The 24,477-nt window shown below is 62.0% G+C and overlaps 1 protein-coding gene across 5 annotated transcripts; it reads left to right on the forward strand.

Annotated features, from left to right (window-relative positions):
* On the forward strand, nt 1–23,770 carry RASA4B (RAS p21 protein activator 4B). 5 transcript variants are annotated; one of them, XM_030300847.1, is made up of 22 exons: nt 62–121; nt 3,969–4,173; nt 4,946–5,002; nt 7,021–7,134; nt 7,652–7,713; nt 8,862–8,994; nt 10,568–10,649; nt 11,144–11,275; nt 11,525–11,616; nt 12,882–12,999; nt 13,255–13,405; nt 13,661–13,725; nt 14,035–14,147; nt 14,389–14,581; nt 14,799–14,936; nt 15,478–15,622; nt 15,980–16,146; nt 18,176–18,313; nt 19,314–19,449; nt 20,986–21,106; nt 22,906–22,970; nt 23,127–23,770. In XM_030300847.1, the coding sequence occupies exons 4-22, from the start codon at nt 7,115–7,117 to the stop codon at nt 23,246–23,248; spliced, it is 2,193 nt and encodes a 730-aa protein (XP_030156707.1). In that variant the 5' UTR covers nt 62–121; nt 3,969–4,173; nt 4,946–5,002; nt 7,021–7,114; the 3' UTR covers nt 23,249–23,770. The 5 variants fall into 5 exon arrangements, with proteins under 5 accessions (XP_030156704.1, XP_030156708.1, XP_030156706.1 ...); XM_030300845.1 differs by having other exon boundaries at nt 7,026–7,134; XM_030300844.1 differs by lacking the exon at nt 3,969–4,173 and having other exon boundaries at nt 1–121.
* Nucleotides 23,771–24,477: the final 707 nt, after the last annotated feature.

Consider the following 24,477-nt stretch of genomic DNA (forward strand, 5'->3'; position numbering starts at 1 on the left):
CAGCCGACCCCGGCGTCCGGCTTTCCCGGACCCGCATCCCGCGTCGCGGACCCGCGATGGCCAAGCGCAGCTCGCTGTCCATCCGCATCGTGGAGGGGAAGAACCTGCCCGCCAAGGACATGTGAGCGCTGCCGCGGGTGGGGGCCCCAACTTTCTGGGGAGGGGCGCTGCCCCTTGTGCCTGACCTTGCTGGGGTCCGCACGGCCCGCCCACAAGTGGAGCAGCGCGAGGGTGTGGCGAGTGTGGCCGCGGTGGGGGACTGGAAGGGAAATGGGGACAGTTAAGATTTGTAGGGGGTGACAGGGAAGGGCTGTGGACTGGGGAGGGGACGGGGGTCTATAGGGGCCTTAGTTAGCAGGGAGACAGCGAACGGCGGCTCAAGAAAGGAAGGGTAGAGCTTTAACAGGACAGGGGCTGAGCGTGGGGGAGACCTCGCTAGGAGATGCCTCAGTGAACTGCGGGGGGTGTGGCTGGGGGGGTGGGGGTGCCCCCTGGAAACTAGGGGTCTTCCTCAGTAATTCCGAAACCTTTAGTACCCGGGAGTGTGCACCTGAAACACGCCCCCAGGGCGGGGGGCTGTCCCGGGGCTTCCAGCTGCGCGCTGGCGTGGAGGGTGAACCTGCAGGTCAGGAGGCCGGTACCGTGCAAAGATGGGGTGGCTGAGCCATGCGGTGGCTTTACCTCCTCACAACTGCCCAGCAAGGCCGTTCTCATCGTTCCATTTTACAAATAAGGAAACTGAGGCTCAGAGACGTGAAATGCTGGCTCCAAACGGCTGGGCACCATCTTGGGGCCAGAGCTCCTAACCAACACCAACATCTAGGGCTTTCCCTGGTCCCTGGCCAGATTTGAGGAGGTTTTAGGGGCCCCTTGTCCCAGCCCCTTTCTCAGTAGGTTCCAGAGCTGAGTTGCCCCATCCAATCCTTGCCTCCCTCGCATACAGCCTTAGACAGCATCTTATCTCTGAAGCCTCAGTTTCCCCTTCTGTAGACTGGAGGTCAGAATCCCTTAAGCACAGGGGTGTCTGGCTGGCCCAGTCAGTAGAGCATGTGACTCTTGATCTCGGGATTGTGAGTTCTAGCCCCAGGTAGGGTGTAAAGTTCACTTAAAAATGAAATCTTAAAAAAATAAAATCAAATCTCTTAAGCACAAAGCTCCAGGTGCGCTGGCTGCCTGGAGCAGGGTGTGGGGGAAGGGGAGCCCAGAGGCGGCACTGGGTCCAAAGTCTACTGTCGGGAGCCCCCCTCCACACCCCTCCTCTGCCCAACCCCGGCTCCTCAGCAGGCACCTGGATGCGAATGGGGAGGGGTGCAGGAGGCTGGGGCGCGGGCATCTCTCCCATAGGCGCAGTGGCCCCTGGCCCCCGTGACTTTCCCCGCTCTCTCAGCGCCTTGAGCAGTTCTAGTTCAAGGCCCCCTGGGCCAGGCGAGGCCAGACTCAGCAGTTGCTATGGCAATGGGTGAGGGAGGGGGCTGCGAGGGCCATCTCCAGGTGGGTTTCTGAGCTTGTAGGTGGGGCGGGAGCTGAGCCTGCGGTCTCTGGGGAGAGCAGGCAAAAGAACTCCGAGGAGGGTCTTAGCCTCCGGGCCCAGCCTCTGAGCACCCCCCTTGCTGGCACTGGTAACTAGGTCAGCTGGGCCTCCTCTGGCTGGTGGCTGCCGGGAGGAGCATCCCCTCCGTCTGTCACCTTCCCCCCCCCCCCCCCCCGCCCCGCCATCCCCGCAGGCCCTAGTGCCTGGCCATAGGCTTTCCCCAGCCCTGGGTGGTGAAGCCGTGGACTTCGTCTACCAGGGGGCCAAGGTGCCGGCTTCTCTGGCCAGCCCTGCCTCTGCACAGCCGAGGGGCCTTGGGTCTCCTTCCCCGGGGGAGTGGCCACCGAGGCCTGTTGGTTTGCCTCCGGGATCTCTTTCCTTGCCCTGCCCCCCTCCCTACTCACCTCCCCTCACCTCCTTTCCTCCGCCCTCCCCTTAGTGGCTCTGACCTGTCACCTGGCTCTTAAATCTAGCTGTGACCCCGCCTCCCGCCCCCCCCCGCCAGCCTCTCCTGGTTGGGCTCTTCCCCGCCCTGCTTTTGCACACGTTTAGGATCTTCTGCCTTCAAACACGCCCCTTCAGAGTCCTCCAGAAAACTCCTGGTCATCCTTCAGGACCCCTCTCAGACGTCCGCTCTGGCTTTCCCTGGTGCCCTCCAGCAGGGCTGTTCATTTGCTGTTTTGTGTCCGCCAGCGGTTTGGGGGCAGTTAGGATGAAGCCCTTGGTGGCAGCTGCTGCTTCTTGGCAGCCTGGGGGTGAGGGTAGGAACCGGGACACATTCATCTTGGCATTCCTGGGGCTCTGGGGTCACCTGGTCCACAGTAGGGGGGGGGGAATAAGGGGTGTGGAGGACCTTTCCATTTAATCCTTTTATTTGTCCTATGAAGTAGATATGCTCAATTTGTAGAAGGGGAAACTGAGGCTCAGGGTGTGCAAGTCACCTGCCAAGGCCACACAGCATTTGGGTAGGGAAGTCAGCATTCAAACCCACTCTTTCTGCTGCTGACAAGCCAAGAATCCTGGCTGGACCAAGGTTTCAGGCCTGCTGTGGGGCTCTGTGGGGACTGAGCCTTGCAAATGCCATGCAAATGATTTAGCTCCCGGATGTCAGGGGTTTGAAGATCACCGGAGGCCCCGCACTGAGTACTGGAGGCAGGGGTGGTGGTGAGCCTGCCTCACTGTGCCTCATCGGCCTGCCTCCTGAGTAGCATCTCTTCCAGCCGGGACTCGCACACCTCTGAGGACGGGGAGCTCACTACCTTTATAGTGGCCCATGTTGACTGAGACTGTTCTAAGGAGGGAGACATCATCACACGGCCACGGCCTGCCTCCCTGCCACCTCCACTCATGGGCTTTTCGTTCTCTTAAGGGCACAGAGCACAGCTGTGCTCCCCATCACCGACAGCTTTTAGAGCCCACCTGTTCCTGTTTTGTTTCCCTCTACCGTCTCCCATCCTTGGGTGCCTGGGTCAGCCAGACAGGAGCTAAGTCTCATAATGACTGGTGACTGGCTCCCACGCCCAGTGGCCCTGGGGACGGGCCCGGAACTATTTCAGGGTTTGCCCTGATCCTTCCCCTTCCACAGCCTGGAAACTGCCAAAGGCCTAAATATAGAGACCCTGCAAGTAGCCAGGCTGGGGAAGGAGAAGTCAGACAGGGGACCAGCCCAGGGGCCTCATCAGGGCAGAGGGCACTGGGCAGGGCCACAGGTCCCAGCAGCTGGCCAGGGATCGTGGTCGGGCCTCTGGCTTCAGCCTGCTCTTGACACCGGCCCCTCTGCCCCCCTGTGACCCAGCCACCCAGCTCACCCTGCCCCTGCACATGCAGGTCTGTCCCAGCCTCCGGGCCTTTGCCCACTCCAGCGACCTTGCCTGTAACACAAGCCACAGACCTCACTCTTCATTCAGAGATTCATTCCCTGAGTGACAACTGCGCTGTGGGCAGAGCTGGGCTACAGGGGTGCCAGGGGTGAGGGCAGAGGCAGGGTAGAGGGGGTCCACCCCCCAGAGGCCTCGGCCCACACCGATGTCTCCCTCCTTCGGAGTTCCGGTGCAAACATGCACGCAGCTGCCGGGGCCCTGCCGCCCAGCCCAGCTCCTGGGGCGCACAGGGCCCTGATTGCTGGAGGCCTATGGCCCCCTGGCTTTGGGGTGGTGGGATGCAAGCTGGGGTGTTCCCCAGGGGCTCTTTGGAGGAGGGGGCTCCTAAAGGACAAGGGGAGGGGCTACAGGAAGAAGAGCAAGGCGTCTAGGGCGGTGCCAACATTTACTGAACCTCTCCCACTGGCTGGCCCTCTTCGAAGGTCAGGGCCCGAGGCAGCCGTGAGCCACCGTCGTGGCCCCACCGTGCCATGTGGGGAACTGAGTCTTGGCAGACATTTCCGGTCAGCATCAGGAGGACCTTTGGAGATGTTTGCATCTCGTGGCTTCCTCTGCAGGAAGGGCCCCTTCTGAGAAGGGAAGCAAGACTTGGAACTTCCCCAACCTCCAACAAGCAAATACACTTCCTTTTAATGGACACTGGGCCTGAAAGGCACTTCTGGAGACAGTCCTCACCCCCTTACTTGCCTGGGACCAGCCCTAGGCCTAGACCACCCCAGGAATCCCCCACCAACGGAGACCAGGGCGCCTGAGCAGTCCCAGGTTGGTCTGCCCCTTCCTTCTTTCCCGGGTGGCCGAGAGCTCGGGGGCAGACTTACATTTGTTCATTCATTCGTGTATCCAGGAAACATTCCTGGGACCCCTGTCCTCGCCCCTGGGGGGATGCAGAAGTGGCCCCTGCGCTCAGGTAGTCAGGTGGGGATGGCAGCTGAGGACAGTACTCACGAGCAGTCCCGGGATGGAGAGAAGATGGAGAGTTTGTAGGCAGTGGGACCCAAGGGGAGACCTTACTTCCTGCCTCTGGGACGGGGCAGGGCTCTTGGGGGGGTAGGTGGGGGGGGGTTGGGGGAGGCTGAGGCTGGGAGGTGGGCCTCGCTGTCCAGGCTGGGGAGCAGCAGTAGCAAGGGGTAAGGGTTCAAGGGCTCAGAGGAGAAAACCGGCTGACTTGGGTGTTGAGGATAGGGGTTTCTCCAGCTTGCCCGGGGCTGTTCCTTGGGCACCGTTACAGGGCGGGGCGGGAGGAAAGGGTGGCAGGAAGAAGCATCCATTCATGAGCGGGGGGGGGGGGGGGGGGGGGTAGTGAGCCGTTTCTCCCCTTCCCCTGCATCTGGGCAGGGGAGCCTCGGTGCCTCCCACACTGATGGCGGGGCACACGTTTTGGCCTGAGGAGCCTTCAGGCACCAGCCCGGGCCCTGGTACCTCAGACTTGATTGTCCTTCTCCTGGGGTCACCGAGGGGAGGGCTGGGAACCCCTACCCTCACCCTGCCTGCAGCTGGACGCCAGTCCGCCCCTCCCTGGCCTTCTGTCTTGCAGCACCGGCAGCAGCGACCCCTACTGCATCGTGAAGGTGGACAATGAGCCCGTCATCAGGTACGGGGGTGGGGGTGGGGGTGGGGGGTAGAAGGGGAGGTCTCGGAGCATCTAACCCCTGTCCCCCGCCCCCACCCCCAATGCCCTGACACACCCGCTTGGAGGGGAGAAAGACCCGACCCGACCAGGAACTCCTCATGCTAATGACTGACCTTGACGCCCATCCAGGGATTATATCCAAGGGCTTCTCACCAACTCTGCCCTTTTTTTTTTTTTTTAACGCTTATTTATTTATTGATTTATTGATTTATTGATTTATTATTTTTTTTATAAACATAGGGGCACATGTGTCCCTTTGTTTTTTTTTTTAATTTATTTTTAATGTTTATTTTTGAGACAGAAAGAGACAGAGCATGAGTGGGGGAGGGTCAGAGAGAGAGGGAGACACAGAATCTGCACAGGCTCCAGGCTCTGAGCTGTCAGCACAGAGCCCGATGCAGGGCTCGAACTCACAGACCGTGAGATCTTGACCTGGGCCCAAGTCGGAAGCTCAACCGACTGAGCCACCCAGGCGCCCCTAACGTTTATTTATTTTTGAGAGACAGAGAGTGAGCGGAGGAGGGGCAGAAAGAGAGGGAGACACAGACTCCGAAGCAGGCTCCGGGCTCCGAGCTGTCAGCACAGGGCGCGACGTGGGGCTTGAGCGCACGAACCGTGAGGTCATAACCTAAGCCGAAGTCGGCCGCTTAACGGACCGAGCCACCCAGGCGCCCCGTTTACAATCTTTACAGCCCTCAAAAGGGACAGAGGATGAGGATTAGGACCAGCAGCTGTCATTTACGGGGTACAGTCTGCCGGGCCCTGTGCTACACCTTTTGCAGCCCGTTTGAAAGCTTACAACGAGCTGGCTGTGATATTATTAAATCGCGTTTGCAGATGAGGAGCCCGGAGGCTCAGAGAGACTAAGTAACCTGCCCAGGGTCACCTACCTAGGAGGTGGCAGATTCGGACTGGAACCCAAATCTGGCGGAGCCCAAAGCCAGAGCTCCTTCCCCCTCCCCGGCCCTTGCTCCCGCTTCCTGAGAGACTCCCACAGTGGTTGTACCCCAGAAAGGCTGCTCCAGCCTGGGGGCCCCAGCCTGTACCCAGAAGGGCCACGTCCCCTGGGTGTGGACAAAAGGGCTCCACGATTCTGGGCAGGGCCTTTGCGGTCCGTGCCCCGGACTTCGTGGCCGGAGCCGCCCCCCTGTTCCGCCCACCTGAGCGCCCATGGCTGACTGCCAGCCAAGGCTGACAGACTCGCGGTTCTCCCCCCCACTGCAAACAGGACCTCAAGTCTTTTGCCTCATTCCCTCCAAACCACGATACCAAGAGGGGGCAGGCAGGATGGCTCTGGTTGTCTCTGTGACAGACAGGGAAACTGAGGCTCCAGAGTTCAAGTTACCTGAGAAGTGGTTGGGGTGAAGGTGACGCCCTGAGCCTTCATCCGGGTCTTTGGGGGTTTCAGCTCTGCCCCACCCCCACCCCCACATGCCCTGCTGAGTCCCGTGAGCTGAGGGGCGCTGCCCTGGGGGTTTGGCCAGAGCTGGGTGAGGCTCTGCCCACGCAAGACCTCTCTGGGTCAGGCTCTGGACCGTGACTCCTAGGCCCCCCCAGGAGGATTGTCTAGCTCCAGGGTCAACTTGGCCATCCCCCTGTTCCCACCCTTAGTAAGTCTGTTCAGCATCAGGAGCCAGGGTGAGGCTGGGAGGCCGGGCTTCTGGTCCCGGCTCTGCCACTGCCCCGTCACGGGACCTGAGGCCAGCTACGGCCACCTGTGGTCTCAGTTTCCCCAGATGGAAAATGGCCTGATGGATGCGGCCCTGTGCCCTGCCCAGAGCAGCAAGGAAGATCAGGAAGGAATGATTAATGGTGGGCAGTAGGGTCTAGGACAAGGAAAACCATCCACTGGCAGAGCACTTGTTCCCGGGAGTGGAAGGAGATGTGGGGAAAGGTGGACTTAGGTCACACGGCCCCGTCTTGCCGTGGCCTGGAGCCTGCGGGGGGCCCAGACAGGTGCTGAGGGTCCTCTCCTGTAGGACAGCCACCGTGTGGAAGACCCTGTGCCCGTTCTGGGGTGAGGAGTACCAGGTGCACCTGCCGCCCGCCTTCCACGCGGTGGCCTTCTACGTCATGGATGAGGATGCCCTCAGGTGGGTGGGCCCCCACTCTTTGGCTGGGGCCCAGACCCCACCACCTGCGCATTTCACTGCTGGGACTGCTGGTCGCTTTGCATCCTCTTTACAGCCTGGCGGGAGGGGGAGCCCAGAAGGGTCTGGAAGGGATCGGGGTTTGAGCGTGTGGGTGTCTGTGGGGGCGGAGGGTTCACTGGGCTCACACCACATCGTACGTGTGCGTGTGCGGGGACACAGGCGCGGGTGTGCTGGGCCGCGCGTGGGGGCTGCGAGCTAGAGAACCCACAGAGCATGAGCTCGGCAGATGCGTGGGCACACGTGTCCATCTGTGCGCAGAAACAGGGCACATACGTACCCACCAGAGGGTCCAGAATGCAGGGCCTACGGGAGGGTCATGGGTCCTGCTGCAGTAGGCTCCTGTAAGTGACGAGCGTCAGCCTCCCTGCTTCCCACAGGGCCCCTGAACTGGGCAGGAGGGGGGTCCCGAGCCCCCTGCAGAGCCCTGCCCAGCTCTGGTTCCCTCTTCATCCTCCAGCCGGGACGACGTTATTGGGAAGGTCTGCCTTACCAGGGACACCCTGGCCGCTCACCCTAAGGGTAAGACCCCCGGGAGGGAGCCTGTGGCCCACTCTGGCCTCCCTCCTCTCTTGCCCCACTGCTCTGCTTGTCCCTGGCCTTCCCCCATTTCAGAGACGCTTCTTCTAGGCTGCTTCAGGGCCCATGCTCACGGAGAGCCATGTCTGCCCTCCCTAGAAGGGCCTCTGGCCAGCTCCGGCACCCTGGCCTCTGTGCCCTGGGCCCCATTCTGCCCCCTGGCTGGGACTGCACCCCCCTAGGGCCGAGGGGGGCTGCTAGCAGTGGGATCTGAAGCCTCGGCAGGCAGAAGAAGGGCCTCTCTATGCTCCATTGCTGAGGTGTAGAGGCCCCCTCCTCCCAATCGGGCTGGCTCTTTCTGTACCTCTGGAGTCCCCCCAGCTTGGGCCCCAGTGCCACCGTGTCCTAAGCCTGTGAGGGGTCAGCCAGTGGCCGGGCTGGGCCCCTTTGGTGACTGCCGGGATGCTGACATTGTTTCCAGGGTCAGCTCTTTCCCAGCCTCGCTGTGTGACCCGGGGCCTCCTCTGGGCTGGGTCCCTATCTGCCAGGGAGGGTTCAGGCCAGGAGCTCTCAGACAGTACAGGTTCCGCTTGTCTGAGTCCCCGGGACTCTCCCGGGGCCTTCCCGGCACGCACCTGCTCCTGTCTGTGAGGCCGGGCAGGCATGCGGGCGTGGGGGGGACTTTGCTGACTCATGGAGCCTCTTGGCCCCTGCCAGGCCAGAGGCCTTTCCTGCCCGCTGCCCCCAGCAGCCCCTCAGGGTCCAGTGGCCCAAGTGATGCTGTTCCCTTGCCGCTTCCCCGTCTGGCCTTAGTTCCTCCTCCAGCAGCCCTAGACAAGAGCCACTGTTTTAAGTTGGAGAAACTGAGGACAGAGAAGGCAGTCCCGTCGTGAGTCAGGGTCAGAGCCGTCACATGCCTTGTGACACAATAGTAAGGACACAGGGGTCACCGGATTTGGATGCTCATCAAGCCTCTTCCAAGTGCTGTTGCTCAGCTGCTGAGCCTCAGTTTCCTCATCTGTCAGTGGGGACAACAGCCCCCGCCTCACGGAGCTTGAGGGGACCCCGAGGGGCCTGCAGAGGGGGCCGGGTGGCGCCTGGCGGGGCTGAGGGAGAGGGCCAGGCCCCCGGCTGAGCCGCCAGCCCTACAGGTTTCAGCGGATGGGCGCACCTGACGGAGGTCGATCCCGATGAGGAGGTGCAGGGCGAGATCCACCTGCGCCTGGAGGTGGTGCCGGGGCCGCGGGCCCGCCGGCTGCTGCGCTGCTCTGTGCTGGAGGCCAGGTGAGACGGGAGGCGCGGGGGAGCGGGGCGGGGGGCCCCACACAGCTAGGGACACCGGCTAGGACTCCCGGTGTGCCGTCCCCCCCTCCATGTCCTGGCCCTGCACCTCCTCCCACGAGGAGGGCCTCGGACCCGAAGAGGTTTCCTGGGTGACCGCACACGGGAGGCTATGTCTCTTGGAGAAAGGGGTGAGGTTCTAATGGTGGAGCTTCGGGCATCACAGAGGGGACCCCAAACTCTGAACGTGCAGGCCCAGTGCTAAGACTGGGCTTCCGCTGCCTTTAACTCCAGTATGAACTTGACCTGATACAGCGTGGGTGTGTAGCGGGGTCCTCAGTGGGGTGGGGGGTGGAAGGAGTTGCTGGAAAACTCCAGATGGGAGGGGCGGGGTTCTCTCCAGGAGGGAAGCTTGGGTGGGAAGGTGGGCCTGAGTCACCTGTGACAGGGTTCCCCCTCCCCCCCCCCCACCCCGGCTATTTTTAGCTGCAGGCTCCCCTCCCGTCTGGGCCTGAGTGTGAGTCACACACGTTCCATGAGAAGCGCCTTCCTTTCTGGCTCCAGCCCACCTCCACAGGGTCCTTGCTCGCCTCTGGGGCGGCAGGGTGGGGAGTGGAACCCCATGTGGGTGGGTGGCTTCCCTGGGAGGAAGATCTCTCTCCTGCAAATGAGGACTGTGGCTCCCCTGGGCTTTATTTTCTGTCCTGGGGCTGGAACGTGGAACAGCCACAAACACATGGAAAACTTGTGGGTGGCCGAGGCTCCAGCCTGGCCTCCGCTCAGCAGGTGCCTGGGTGGGAGGAGTGGTCTGTCCAGACCTCTCTGTAAAGTGTGAGGGGCCTTGGCCCCCGCCGCCCCCAGCTGAGACCCTGCTGGGGTCCTGAGAGGCCTACGAAGCTGCCTTTGCTGCAGAGGCAGAAAGAACGTTTCTCCTCTTTCTGGGCAGGTCCTCAAGGCCAAGCTCTGGGATTCCTATTAGACGGTTCTGAGGAAGAAAAAAAACCAGGCGTGAGAGGCTTTGAGCTGAAAATACCAAAAAGAGCAGAAGCTAATATTTATAGTAGATGGAAGAAGGATGGGCTTTGTTGTTTTGGCGCAAAGGGTCCTGAGCTGGGGGCGCCTGACCGCCCTTGGGCCTTGCAAAGGACCAGCTGTGGAGACAGGGCAGGATGGCCTATCGGGGCTGCTCATGAAACCCCCCTGGCCCTGTGGGGCAGGCCTTCTAGAAGCCCGTGATCTCAATTGTTGGGGCGATCTTCTCCATTCCACTGACAAGGAAACCGAGGCTCAGAGAGGTGGCCCCAGCTCAGTCCTGCCCTGGGAACAGATTGGGGGTGGGGCGGCACAGCCCGGGCTGTTCCACGGATGCGCTCGCCTCCCCCAGTCCCCAGAGCAGCAGCTAGTCCTGCCGAGTCAGAGGATCCCTGGTCTGGTGTGGGTGCCCCCGGAGGCCCATGGGGTGAACGCTGTGGGAATCAGGGTCCAGAAAAGGGAGGGGTGCTGTGCATGGTTACCCGGTGGGCCCGGATGACCCCCGCAACGGTCACGTGACAAGCGGGTGCTCCACTTTCCCCAGGGACCTGGCCCCGAAGGACCGGAATGGTGCCTCTGACCCCTTTGTCCGAGTGCGATACAGCGGCCGGACACAGGAGACCTCGGTGAGGGGGCTGGGGAGGGGGCAGGCAGGCTCAGGGTCTGGCCTGGGCCCTCATCACCCGGGAGGTCAGGCTGGGACTACGGTCCCACAGAAGAGGCTTGGAAAAGCGGGGTGACCTGTGTGAGGGCGTTAACAGAGCCCAGCCCTTCTGGCACCAACCTCCGCAGGCTGGGCCGAGACAGCCAGCAGCTCCCCGCATGGCTTTCCTCACCTCCAGCAAATAGCTGGGGTGGTGGGCGCAGCCCTGGGAGGAGAAGGGGGTGGAGTCTTGGCTTCTCGGTGCCATCTGCTACCTTTTTGCTGTGTGGCCTTGGACAAGTGCCTCACCCACTCTGAGCCCCAATTTCTCCCGGTTTGGGGAAGGTTTGAACAGGAAGTTTATACCTCTCCTGCTGCAAGGCCCCTGCAGGGATCCCACGTGGGGTGTTTGGGGTGGCTGGGCCTTGGGGGGGCCCCTTGGGGTCACCCCACCCCTACTCACCCCGTTTTGGGCAGATCGTGAAGAAATCACGCTACCCACGCTGGAACGAGATGTTTGAGTTTGAGTTGGAGGAGGGGGCCGCGGAGGCGCTGTGTGTGGAAGCCTGGGACTGGGACCTCGTCAGCAGGAATGACTTCTTGGGCAAAGTGAGCACCCTGCCCCTTCTGGCTGCACCTGCCCCGCCTCCATTCCAGCACCACCCCCTCCTCCCCTCCTCCCCTCCTCCCCCACCCCGCCCTGCTGCTGCTTCAAAGGGGCACTCCCCAGGGCCGGCCACTGGTGCTCAGGGACCCCCGGAAGGGACTCCCCCAAAGGAAGATTCCTTGGCAAGGAAGAGCGCTGCGGGCCCCAGCCCCAGCCCCAGCGCGGTCCCCCTGCCTCTGCCTTGTCCCCAGGTGGTGTTCAATGTCCAGAAACTGTGCTCGGCCCAGAAGGAGGAGGGCTGGTTCCGGCTGCAGCCCGACCAGTCCAAGAATCGGCGGGGAGAGTGAGTGCCTGGGGCTCGGTGGTGGGGCTGGTGGGCTGGGGGTCCCCAGGGCAGGGGGGCGCGGGCAGTGGCTCCAGTAGGCGGGGCTGCGTGAGGTGGGGGGAGGGGCTGACGCAGCTCCAGGTTTCTTTCTGCGCTTGCCCGATGGCCCAGGCTCCGTTATCCTGGCCCATCCTGCCGCCTCTGGCTTCTCGCAGCCTTGGACTCAGCCCTGTCCTCCAAGGCAGTCTCCTGCTTTCCACCTTCTGGCAGATTCTGGAACAGGCCTTCAGCCCTTTCCCTTTGAGGGTTTCTCTGCAGACCTCAGACCATAGTTTGAGTCCCCAGAGCTCTGACTCTCCCCCCAAATTCTCCAGGAGTAAGGTTGCCAGATAAAATACAAGCTGTCCCCTTAAAGCTGAGTTTCAGACAAACAATGAATAATTTTTAGTGTAAGTATGTCCGTGCGATGTTGGGGACCGACTTCTACCAAAGATATTCAGATTTAACTGGGTTTCTTGTATTTTTATTTTGGTAAATCTGGCAACCCCCTCAAGGAAGCCCTCTGGCCTCCTCGCTCACCACTCAGCCCGGAAGTGGGGGATCAGCAGTGTCCCCCACCTTGGATGGTTCACTCTGTCTCTCTGCAGAGGACCCCAGACCCCCCATCCCCACCATCAGCGGGGCAGGGGCAGGGCAGGGGCTGAGTCCCGCAGCAGGCATTTCCATAGGACGAGCCGTTTTGGCGGCTTCTACTGTGTGTGAGGCCATGTGCTAGTGCATCACTTAGTGAACTGTCCTGTGCTTCTGGACGTGGGGGCCTTAGAGAGGTTAAGCCTTGGTCAGCACCCTCCCCAGAAGGGGTCTGAGCAGAGGAGCTTGGTAGTTAGATCCATTATGGCGAGTTGCTTAATCCCCTCGAGCCTCAGTTTCCCCTGGCAGGTTGTTATGACAGTTGGGGATTGTGTAGGTGGAGGAGCGGATCTCTGAGGGTTTACAGATTCAAAGCTGGGAGCCCCGCATGTCCATATGGGTCGAGCGCAGAGTTCAAGGCGTCTAGAAGTGACAGGGAGCCAGGCGGTGAAAATGGGTGGTGTTCCCCTGAGTTTGGAGGCGGGAAGGGCTTTCCAAGCAGAGAGCACCTTGGGGAAAAAGTGGGAGGGGTGCAGTGCAGGGAACCAAGGTGGAGGGCAGGCCCCAAGGGGGAGTATGGAGGCAGTGCGGGAGGGGGCACGGCCCAGGTGGCCTGGGTCCCTGGTGGAGAGGTCACAGGCTGCCCGTTCCAGGGGCAACCTGGGCTCCTTGCAGCTGGAGGTGCGGCTGCGGGACGAGACGGTACTGCCCTCCGGCTGCTACCAGCCCCTGGTGCAGCTGCTGTGCCGTGAGGTGAAGCTGGGCACCCAGGTGAGGGGGCCCCGGGGGAAGGTGGGAGGGTCCAGGGACAGCAGGCCTGTTCTCCCTGTCCTTCTAAACCTGCTCTGAAGAGCAAAACTCTCAGTTGTCAGGACGGTGAGGAATTAACCAATGCCCAGGGCCCCTCGCCATTCTGTGGGAAAGCACCCCTCCCCCTTCCCCGTGGTGGTCCCAGGCCCTCAGAGTGAAGGGTTTGGGTTCCCCTGTGCGTCTTCTGACCCTGCCTCTCCTTGCTGCCTCCTGCAGGGCCCAGGGCAGCTGATAGCACTTATCGAGGAGACAACCAGCACCGAATGCCGCCAGGATGTGGCCACCAACCTGCTCAAACTGTTCCTGGGGCAGGGACTGGCCAAAGACTTTCTGGACCTGCTCTTCCAGCTGGAGCTGGGTCGTACCAGTGAGGCCTGGGAGGGAGTGGCCTGTCTGAGGGTGTGGTGGAGAGGGGAGCCAGGAGCCAAGGACTCCAGAGATGCTGAGAGGGGAGAAATCTGGGAAGTCTTCCTGTAGGAAGCTGCCTGATCTGATTAGGGGGCAAAGGAAAGAGCAAAAGGCAGAGTTGGGGCAGTGGGCTGGGGGCTCCCAAGGTCCTCTGTCCTCCCCAAAGCCTGGTCCCTCTCTCAACCCCCCTACCCACTAGAACCTCTGCTTGTAGGTGAGGCTAACACCCTGTTCCGGAGCAACTCTCTGGCCTCGAAGTCCATGGAGTCTTTTCTGAAGGTGAGGTTGAGTGATATGTGCTCTTTGTTTCATAGATGAGGAGTTTCAGAAGGGCCAAGAAGCAGAGTGGGAGCTTAGATTCCAGTCTCCTGTGTCCAGGGCCCTTTAAGGCTAAGAATTGCCTTCATCCGTCCATGCAGTCATCCTGTGGCAGCCCTGTGTCGCGCCGTCCCCATTGTGTGCCCCGCTCTCTCCTGAGTAGACACAGCAGGCAGATGGTGTAGGGGGTGGCTGGGAGGTCAGCTGCAGGGAGATGGCAGGCAGCTGGAGGCGGGAGACGGGACCAACGCCACTCACCGCCGCCCCCAGGTGGCTGGGATGCGGTATCTGCACGGCGTCCTGGGCCCCATCATTGACAAGGTGTTTGAGGAGAAGAAGTACGTGGAGCTGGACCCCAGCAAAGTGGAAGTCAAGGACGTAGGGTGAGGCCGGGGGCGATCCCTGGGGGCGGGGGTGTCAGGCCCTTTATGCAAATGTATGTTTTTCGCCCTTTCTGCCTGGGCCCGGGTCTACCTTTTCATCGCTCTGCCCACCTGTGCGTTGCCTGTGTGCCCCTGTCTCCGCTGATGCCTTACTGCGCCTGTCTCCAGGAGCCCCTGTGCAGCCGTGTGCACGGGCGCTGACCTCGACCTTCTCTTGCGGGTCCCCTGCGGGCCAACGCAGGTGCTCGGGGCTGCACCGCCCGCAGACAGAGGCCGAGGTGCTGGAGCAGAGCGCGCAGACGCTGCGCGCCCACCTGGCGGCGCTGCTGAGCGCGCTCAGTCGCTCCGTTCGCGCATGCCCCGCCGTGGTCCGCGCCACCTTCCGCCAGCTTTTCCGGCGCGTGCGCGAGCGCTTCCCCAGCGCCCAGCACGAGGTGCGCCCTCTGCCGGTGGGCCGGGCGGAGGGAAGAAAGCGGTGGGGAAGGGGGCAGCTGTGGCGCCCGGAGGCGCGGTGTTGGGGGGGGGGTGGGGCTTCGAAGCGCCTGGCGGGGTCGTGGGGAGAGGGAGAGGCGGGGACAGCACCAAAACCCAGCGGGCTGTTCCGAGCACTGGCCTCGCGGAGTCCAGCCCCTGCTCTCCCGCACCCCCTAGAACGTGCCATTCATCGCCGTCACCAGCTTCCTGTGCCTGCGCTTCGTCTCTCCCGCCATCATGGCGCCCAAGCTCTTCCACCTGCGGGAGCGGCACGCGGACGCCCGCACCAGCCGCACCCTGCTCCTGCTGGCCAAGGTGCGGGCCCGCGGACACTGGCGAGATGCCCGACCGGGTGCCCGGGGGGCCCTTGCCTGGACAGCGGTGTGCCCCCCACTGGCTCCAGGAACACCTGTAGCACCGCACTTTATAGTTTGCAAAGCGTTTTCACGGGCACCGATCTCGTGTGGATGAGGAAACGGGTCTCCGAGGGGCAAGAGGTTCCCCAAGGCCGTGTAGCCTGCGTGTGAATAGCGGGCCTTGTAGCCCCAGCTCTACTGACTCCCAGGCTGGGGTCGTCACACCCAGTGGAACAGGCTGATATTAAACTTGCTGTGAAAGGCCAGCCGGTTGGGCTCAAGTAGCCTCGACTGTCGGGTCCCGAAAGGCTTCAGACTCCATGGGGTGCTCGGCGCCGAGTCCCAATGGGGATGGAATGGGCCTGTGAGCAGTGCGTGTGCTGCCTCCACCTCTGCTTCTACAGTGGGGGTAGCACAGATTTGGTGGTGGGGCGGGGGAGGTTGCAGGGGTGGGCCCTTGACCCAGCAGAGCCTGGCCCTCGGCGGCTGTCCCCCCTCAGGCGGTTCAGAACGTGGGCAACATGGACACGCCAGCTTCCAGAGCCAAGGAGGCTTGGATGGAGCCGCTGCAGCCCACCGTGCGCCAGGGCGTGGCCCAGCTGAAGGACTTCATCACCAAGCTGGTGGACATCGAGGAGAAGGAGGGTGAGCTCTCCCGGAGAGAGAAGCCCCGCGCCCCGCGCAACCGCCCCAGACACGCGTTTGCTCCGCCCCCCGGCTGGTGGCCCCGCCCACACCGGATCCTCCTCCGGCCCCGCCCACAGCCCTCCAGGTGTCGTCGCCCCGCCCTGTGTCTCCGGTCCCCACCTACCTCTGCGCCTCTCTGGTTGCGTCCGCGGCCTCTTGGTCATGTTTGCCCCGCTCCCTGCCCCATGGCCTTGCCCGCTGCCGCCTGTGCCCCTCGAGGCCCTGCCCCCTGCCTGCTGTTGATGTTTGCTCTGCCCGAGTCCCTGCTTCAGCTTGGTCTCGGCTCACATTTTCCCTCCCTCCCTTGCCCGCCAGAGCTGGGCCTGCAGCGGGCGCTGAGCTTGCAGGCGCCGCCGGTGAAGGAGGGGCCGCTCTTCATCCACAGGACCAAGGGCAAGGGTCCCCTCATGTCCTCCTTCAAGAAACTCCACTTTTCCCTCACCACCGAGGCCCTCAGCTTCGCCAAAACGCCCAACTCCAAGGTGGGTGAGGAAGGAGGTGGGCGAGCGGGAGCACCCTGGAGGCACCTGTCCCTCCCTTGGAGCCCACCCAGGGTCCACTGGGATCAGAGAATAAAGCCGGGCAGGACCTTGTTTGGGTGGCAGCCACAGAATCTCTTAAGACTCACGGGAGGGAAGCTTCTCTTCCCCAAGGGCCGGGGGTGGGGGGACAGTGCTGCAGTGTCAGTCCTGGCTTCCTGGTGCATGAATTGGGTGGGGGGCTGAGGGGTGCTTCCGGGAAATCAAGGAATTAGAGAGGGTCTGGGAGGAGCCCTGGTTTCCAGCTCTAGGAAGGGTCTCAGTCCCTCTGAGCCTTGTTGCCTTGGCCTTCAAGTTGAGGATGATGGTCCCTATGTGCCAAGCTGTTGAGGGTAGAGGAGATGGTCGCTCTGAGGTGCAGCACCTGGGCCCTGCACGGGGCGGGATCTTGGCCAGTGGAATGACTGAAGGCCCTGGGCTGGTCCCTCTGTGCTTTTCTCCCAGGAGTGGCGGAGGGCATGCTTCTTGGGCAGACCTGCTGACCCCGAGCTGGGCCGACCCGGCCCCCAGTCAGTCAGGCTCTGGGGACAGTCTTCCAGGGATGCCCAATCCAGCCCTGAGCAGTCGATGGGGGAACTGAGCTCCCTGGGTGACTCCTCAGCCTGGGCCTCTCGCTTTCCAGCGCATTCCACTCTAAGCAGCTGCCTGGCCACTGAGTCCCCTCAGGATTTTCTGCAGCCTCAGCAGAGCCCAGCAGGACCTTCCCTCATCCCCCTCTGGGCTCAGCATTGAGCTCTGCCCTGTTGTGGACATACCGCCTATCCCCCTGTGCAGCACCACCCCTGTCTGCCCCCCTCCTGTCTCCCCGCCAGCAGGTGTACCCCAGAATGGGCAGCACATCCTCTGCCCTTTTCTTTTTTTGATTAAAAAAATTTTTTTTTAATGTGTATTTATTTCTGAGAGAGAGAGGAGAGAGAGAGAGAGTATGAGCAGGGGAGGGGCAGCAAGAGAGACACAGAATCCAAGGCAGGCTCCAGGCTCTGAACTGTCAGCACAGAGCCTGATGCGGGGCTCGAACTCACGAACCGTGAGATCATGACCTGAGCTGGTCAGACGCTGAATTGAGCCACCCAGGCGCCCCTGATTTTTTAAAATTGAAAAAAAAATTTTTTTTTAATTTTAGAGACAGCACATGTAAGAGGGGCAGAGGGAGAAAGAATCTTAAGCAGGCTCCACGGTGAGCATGGAGCCTGTGCAGGGCTCGATCCCACAACCCTGGATCATAACCTGAGCCGAAATCAAGAGTCACATGCTTAACCGACTGAGCCACCCAGGTGTCCCTCCATCCTCTGCCCCAAGATGGCTCAGATGTGTGTCCCCAAGGCTCCCCTCCAGGTTTCCCCACTCCCCGCTCGTCACTGAGGCCAGCAGGGGTTGGTGGGCTTGGATGCCAGGCTGGGGGGTGTGGGTGCTCTCCAGAGGGCCGCGGGGACTGGTTATTTGTGTGCTAAGGGCCCCGGCAAGCTCTGATGGGAGAGACGAGGGGCTGGGGGCCGCTGGCACAGGTGGAGTTTCAGCAGCTCGGGGGCCCCTCGGGGATGTGGATCTGTTAGGCACAGAACTCCCCATCATCCCGTTTGTGTCTTACCATATTGGATGACGACAGGAGTGAGAAGGGGCCAGGAGGTGGGTTGTGACTCTTAGAGCTGGGCAAGGTAAAGGCAAGTTGGGAAATTATTCATAAGGGAAAAGGCACAGGGTCTGATCCCGGCAGGTGCTACCTTCCAGCCCTGGGGAATGCTGGGATTCCAGACAATGTTTCCCATGCTCAGACCTCCCGGGGCCGCCGGGAACCCTCGAGAGGCCAGGCATCGGTCACCATCTGTCTGCACTGCATCTGGCCGAGGTCACTCACAGAGCTGGGTCCTCTACGCCAACCCCCGCTGCTGCAGAAAGGGAGACTAAGGCCCAGAACTAGGAAATGGCGGGGCCCCGGCTGGGACCCTGAGTCTGCCCGCTCCACCCACTCCAGAAAAGTACCCTCATCAAGCCGGCCAACATCCGGGCGGCGGAGAAGGTGGAGGAGAAGAGCTTCGGCAGCTCAAACGTCATGCAGCTCATCTACGAGGACGATGCGGGCAAGCCCCAGACGGTCTACCTGCAGTGCAGGGTGGGGGCCGTGGAGGGCCCTGGAGGGGAGGGGTGCTGTGGGAATGGCCACCTGGGGGGCGGCTACACGGAGGCCCCAGGGAGTCCCCTACCCCTTTGTTGGCCACATCGGGTCCAGCAGGGTGTGAGATCCGGCGTGTGTGTGTGTGTGCGTCTCGTGTGTCTGTGTCCTAGACTCGGGGCGCCGTGCCTGCCTTTCCCTGGGCCTGTCCGGTTACCCACATGTAGGTCTGTGCGAGGCCCAGCATCTGGACGTGTACGTCCCCATGATTTGGAGCTTCGTGTTGTACCTGTTTGCGGAAAACTGGATTTCTGAGTATGTGTGTTGGTGCCTGTGTGTTTGTGTGTGTGTATCAACACGTAATAATCACATGTTTACGGAAGTGTGTGGCCCCGAGTGCGTGACCTCAAACCGCCTTCTCGTCTTTTCACATATTAACTCATTCACTCATCTAAAAAATATCTGGTGAGCACCTGCAAGGTCCCCAGCTGTTCTCAGCGGTGGGGGTTCAGCGGCAGGCGGAACACAGCCTTGCCCTGGTGGAGCTCGTGTCCCAGGGGAGCAGATGGATGTTAAATAAATATTTAAAATGTCAAATGGTGGCAGTGCCTTCAAGAGCACAAACGAGACTTAGGGAGGGAAATAGGATGAAGTAGGCTTCGGTGGGGGGAGGACCCCCGACGCGTGGCATTTGAGCAGGGCCACTGTGAAGGAGGGACCATCTAGGGGGGACGCAGGGACCAGGAAGGAAGGCTGAAGTGGGAGGGGTTTGGCTTGTTGTGGGAAGTGACTGTCCCAAGCCACAGGGGGAAACAGTGACAGCAGGGCCACCACGTATCGTCGGCAGGGGGTATGCTGCCCCAGGGACAGCGGAGGGGGCCGGTGGTGGCCGCGGTCCAGCCCACGCTTTGCGCGTTGGCCCACGTGCCTGGGAGTGCCAGGGAGGGAGGGCTTCCCGGAGGGGGTGACCTCTGACCGCCGCCCCCGGTGTCGCCTGTAGTGCGTGAACGAGCTGAACCAGTGGCTGTCTGCGCTGCGGAAGGTGAGCATCGGCAACCCTGGCCTGCTCGGCTCCTACCACCCTGGCGTCTTCCGCGGGGACAAGTGGAGCTGTTGCCACCAGAAGGACAAGTCAGGTGGGAGAGGAAGCGCGGGCCCCTACCCTGCACCCATCCACGCGGGGCCTTCGAGCCCTGGCTTGCTGGACTGGCTTGGGGGGCCGCCTGTGCGCCTGCGGGAACTCGCCAGAGGCCGGCCGGCCCCTGCGGGTGCTCCAGGCAAGGAGGGTTCGTGACTGGCCGGTTTGGGAAATGCCTTGTGGTGTGTGTGCCGCGTGAGGGGACACGGAAGGCCCTGTGGTGGCCTGAAACCCAGTTGGGATCCCGTTTCTAACACCCTGTGACCCAGGGCTCCCTAACTCACTTGACAGGAAGCCTTGTCTTGCCCAGTGACTGAGGTTCTTGCAGAACCAGGGTTCCAAGGAACGCGCTTTAGGAATTCCTTGCTGATGAGGGCAAGAGAGGGCCCCGGAGTTCGCAGTCGGGTACCGGAGCTGTGGGCGGGGGGACCCTGGGCACTAGAGGGCTGGCCGGGAGGAGCCTCTGCTAGAACTTTCGGTGATGACGGAAATGGTATGTGTCTGTGCTGCCCGGTACTGAGCACGTGCTGGTCGTGAGCGTGTGTCTAGGCTTGAAATGTGGCTAGTGTGGCCCGGGAACTGAGTTTTAAGTTTGTTTTCTCGTATATAATTTTATTTTAGTATTGCTATTTTTTTAACGTTTAATCGAGAGAGAGCGGGAGCAGGGGAGGGGCAGAGAGAGAGGGGGGCAGAGGATCTGAGGCAGGCGCTGCGCTGACAGCAGAGAGCCCAATGTGGGGCTCGAACCCATAAACCGCGAGATCGTGACTTGAGCCGAAGTCGGATGCTCAACTGACTGAGCCCCCCAGGCGTGGCTAGTGGCTACCCTGTCGCACAGCTCAGTTCTGGAACTGTGACGATCTTCCCTTACTTCTGGCTGCTTCACAAAATTCTTGCTCCCCAGTCACAGAAGAGCCTCAGCCCTTGGAGCCCCCCCCCCCCGCCGCCCGCCTCCAGGCCAGGCCCCTGGAGCCTGGCACGGGAGGCCCTCGGAAGCTGACCCACCCACTCTAGCCCGGGCCCGCGTGTGTGACTGAGCAGTGGCGGGTCTTTACAAGGGTGTCGCTGGTCGGTTGGCCTGACTTGGAGCCGTTGGCTTTGATCTTCTTGGTGACAACCCTCGTCATTGGTGAGGGGGGCTCCCCAGGGCACTAGGTGGCAGGGTCTGGTAGCCCATTTTATGGAGGCGGAAACTGAGGCTTACCAAGGGCCGGTACCTCTGCCAAGGTCGTAAAGCCAGCAAGTGGCAGGGCCAGCTCATTCCAAGGCACAAACCCCTCAGCTTCCCTCCTCGTGATCTTACGGTTCCAGGGCACTCCCTTCTTCCTTCCAGAAGGTTGTGCAGCTCCCACGCTCTGCCTTCGTGTGTCCCAGGGCTCGGGAGCAAATCCGAGGGATGAGCTGCTGCCCTCCTGGGGCCCCTGAGCGTATTCCTGTCCCTCTCCCGGCCTCAGTGTCCCCACCTGCGCTCCCAGGAAGTTGGACGTAAGCTCTCACAGGGCCTGCCCACACCCTGCCCTCTCTGTGCCCCCAGATCTGGGCTGTGACAAGACCCGGTCACGGGTGACCCTGCAGGAGTGGAATGACCCTCTCGATCACGACCTGGAGGCCCAGCTCATCTACCGGCACCTGCTGGGCGTGGAGCCCGCGCTGCGGTGAGGGGGCCCGTGCAGCCCCAGGGAATGTGCCAGGCGAGGCCCAGAGTTGGGACTCGGGCTCAGGGCTGCTCTGTGTGGCTGGTCTCTCCCTTCGCATCAGGCCCGGCACGGGCCTGCCTTTGGTGGCCACACCTGGGGAGGGACACATAGGTCTCTGCGGCATGAGGCACTTAGGGCAAAGGTCCATGGGCTCTGGAAGCCCCAGCCTCCCAGCCTGTCCAGCCTTCCTGTTGTGCCCTCGGGGCTCAGGGGTTGCCCTCGGCCACCTCTCCGAGTTCCTCAGCCACCTCCGTGGTGCCCTGGTTCCCAACCTTGGCCCCAGCTCCCCAGCTCAGGAACCAACGGGATGCCTGCGCCCTACCCCACTGACTCAGAGGCTCTGGAGGACAAGGCCAGCATGGCGATATTTTTAAGCAACCCGGTGTTTCCTGAGAGTACTGCCTCCCCGAGTCTGCGGAATGGGGGCGGTTTTCTCTCCCACACTCCTGTCCCCGGGCCCTGGGGGAGGGGGGCTACGGTCCTTGCTCCTTCACGACTTGTCCTTGTTTCCAGCGGTTAACTCTCTTCCTCAAAACCCTTCAAAGCTCATGCGGTCAGATTAGAACCACTGGCCCCCTTGTGAGCCACAGTCACCAGTAGCCTCCAGGCCACCCTGCAGTCACCTCCTTTCTGCCGGTGCGGCCCTGTCACCAGCTCCCTCTCCACCCCTACTCTGGCCCCCTTGTTCAGGGACTTCATCCTCCACCTCCAGGATGAAGCCACCACCTTGTCTGCTCTGTTCCTGGGACCCACGGTTACCCCCATTTAAGCCAGGAAGTGGCAAAGGTTTGAACCCAAGCAGCCTTGTGTTCGGGTGGTCCCAACACGGGACCAGGGCTCATAGTCCCAATCACAGCACCCTGCTTGGAGAGCCTCTCCCACCTCCAGAACGCCTCGGCCACCCTTCTCATTGCGCCCACCTCCTTGCCACCCACACCACCAGACCTCCTGCCTCACCCGCACCTCTGATCCACTGACACGGTGGCCTGTCCTCAGCCCTGCTGTACCCACTTCCCATGGCTGCTGGTACCAATTACTGGACACTTGGTGGCCAGAAACAACGCAGATGTATTCTCTCGTGGTAAATGTCGAATAAGTAAATGAACAGAGCAGGTGAGGGCCTGGACCGACCCTGCAGGACCTAGAAGGCATCTGAGGAAGAGGACCCCGTTAGATCTTACTTAGCACAGGGACACCTCTCTTCCAAAACAGATCAGGGAGACCATCCAAAGGGCCAAGCCAGTCGAATTCCTAACTAAGGAACTTCAAGCCTGGGGTCCACTTGGCCGCCCACTCTCCCTCTGTGCAAACTCACAGGACTGTACCCTTGAGGGCCCAGGGTGGCCCAGGGTGGCCCAGGTCTGGTGGACCCCGGTTAGGAACCGTGCTTGAATTGTCAGTTTCCTATTTCCAGAAGAAAGAAGCTGGTTCCACAGCCAGTTAATAGTGGGGACTTTCAGGCCCCAGTTGGCCCCTTTCCCCAGGGCCCTCTGAAATAGGAGTGGTGCCTTCTGATGACCACTGCCCCCCCCCCCCCCCCCCCCCCCCCGCTGCCCCGTTTTGGAAGTGGGGAGGACCAGAGGAGGCTGGAAGAGGAAAAGTGCCAGGGGACCAGGGGACCAAGACCTGGGCCTCTGTTTCTTCCCCACAGACTGAAAGGGTCAGCCCCCCAGTCCCAGGACCTCGTCCAGCTCAGGGGGGTCACCCAGCCTTCCTGGCCAGGGCACCAGGAGCCCTCACTCTGTCCTCCCCCGCAGGGAGAAGCACCGGGAGCTGAGCGCGGGCATAGAGGCGGGCTCTGTGCTCACAGGCCCTGGTGGAGGTAGGTCACCGCCCCCCCCCCCCCCCCCCCCCCCCCCCCCGTGTGGACTCTTGCAGGGGCCCGAGCTCCCTTCAGGGCTACTATGGGCGGGGTCCCACTCCCAGGGGCTCTCTGGCCTTTGGCCCCACCTTGCCCCCATCCCGCATCTGCCTCCAGCCCCTGAGGACCCACTGGCCCAGCTGCTGCAGGTGCTGCGGGACCTCCAGGAGGCCCACAGATCCAGCCCAGCCAGCTCACCGCCTTCCGAGCCCAGCTGCCTCCTGGAGCTGCAGACGTGAGGCCTGCCCCACACTCCCTGCCGAGCCCCCTGCCCGGTGCTTGGAGACCCCGCCCCCCGCCCCCATGTGCTTCTGGCTCTTCACTTCAGTCCCCCTCCCTGGGGAGCAAGGCTCAGGGCTCTCCTGGGCTGGGTGAGTCCGAAGGGACCAGGCAGCAGGGGGTCCATTGTCACCCACCTCAAGTCTCTAGGGGACTTGGGGAGCTCCTGCTTCTCCGTGAAGCCTGGCTGCTCCCCGCGGGCCCTGCAGCCCTCGCTGCTACTGGCCCAGACTCTGGGGACCCCTCCTGCCCAGGACAGATCTAGCCAGAAACCACCCCTAGGATGGCCCCTGCCTGTTGGACTGATGCTCCTTGGGCCCAGAGAGGTGGGAGGGGACACGGATCCCAGGAGGCTAGGCCTCGACCTCAGCATCCCCTTCGCTCCTGGCCACCCCCACCTGCTCCCCTGCGGCCACTGCCTGGGCCCCCAGGAGAGCTTCGCGGTGCTCTGTCGCTGACAATAAACCTGCTGTGACTGCCTGGCCTCTGGGGTCTTGTGATGGGGGTCGGTGGAGGGAGTGGGCCTGGGGACTCCAGTGGCTCTTGTGGGTGGCCAAGGACTGGGGCCACCAGCATAGCCTTTGTGTATCCCTTCTGTCTCCCACCCCCAAATCCCGGGGGGATTCCCTCCTCCCCACCACTGTTGTCGCCACCACACCCCTGGGTCCCACGGCTCCATCCCCCACGGGCTCCAGAGCCTGACTTGTCTCCCCTTCCCTTCCTGGCATAGGGGGTGCTGAGGCTGCGCCGCCCCCCGCCCCCCAGCAGCGTCTGTTCTCTGGCTGCTTCCTTAGGGCCTCACACAAGTCTGCACACCTGTTGAATCTCCTTGGGTTTCAAGAACCTTGTGGTCAGGGACTATGGACCCCAGGGTCTGCTGTGCCCTAATGCAGAGTGAAGGGGAAAGAGGTGTGCACTTAAGGGGCTGCCACAAGTAGAAGCCCAGGCTTTAACCGCATACACGCGGCCCCGTAGTGTCACCCACCACCCTCTCCTCCAAAAGGGTCCTGGGGTGGGGCGGCTGCTGCAGCCCAAAGGGGGTTACAACAAAGTGCCTGGCCGTGTACCCCCGCACCCTCAGGGTCTCTCAGGCAGGGAATGAGGTCCCGTTTGGGTGAAAACGACATCCCCTTTTCCCCTCACCCCCGCCCAGAACAGTTAAGTAGCAATCCCTGGTCCAAACTTTCCC

This window comes from Lynx canadensis, chromosome E3 (genome assembly GCF_007474595.2).
Source record: "Lynx canadensis isolate LIC74 chromosome E3, mLynCan4.pri.v2, whole genome shotgun sequence".
Lineage (NCBI taxonomy): Eukaryota > Metazoa > Chordata > Mammalia > Carnivora > Felidae > Lynx > Lynx canadensis.

Bases quoted from the DNA above. Each gene is read 5' to 3' on its own strand.
- RASA4B (XM_030300844.1), top strand. From the start codon at position 57: ATGGCCAAGCGCAGCTCGCTGTCCATCCGCATCGTGGAGGGGAAGAAC. The intron at 13,726-14,034 runs GTGAGGTTGAGT...CGCCGCCCCCAG, and splicing joins CCATGGAGTCTTTTCTGAAG to GTGGCTGGGATGCGGTATCT. The intron at 15,623-15,979 runs GTGAGCTCTCCC...CTTGCCCGCCAG, and splicing joins GGACATCGAGGAGAAGGAGG to AGCTGGGCCTGCAGCGGGCG.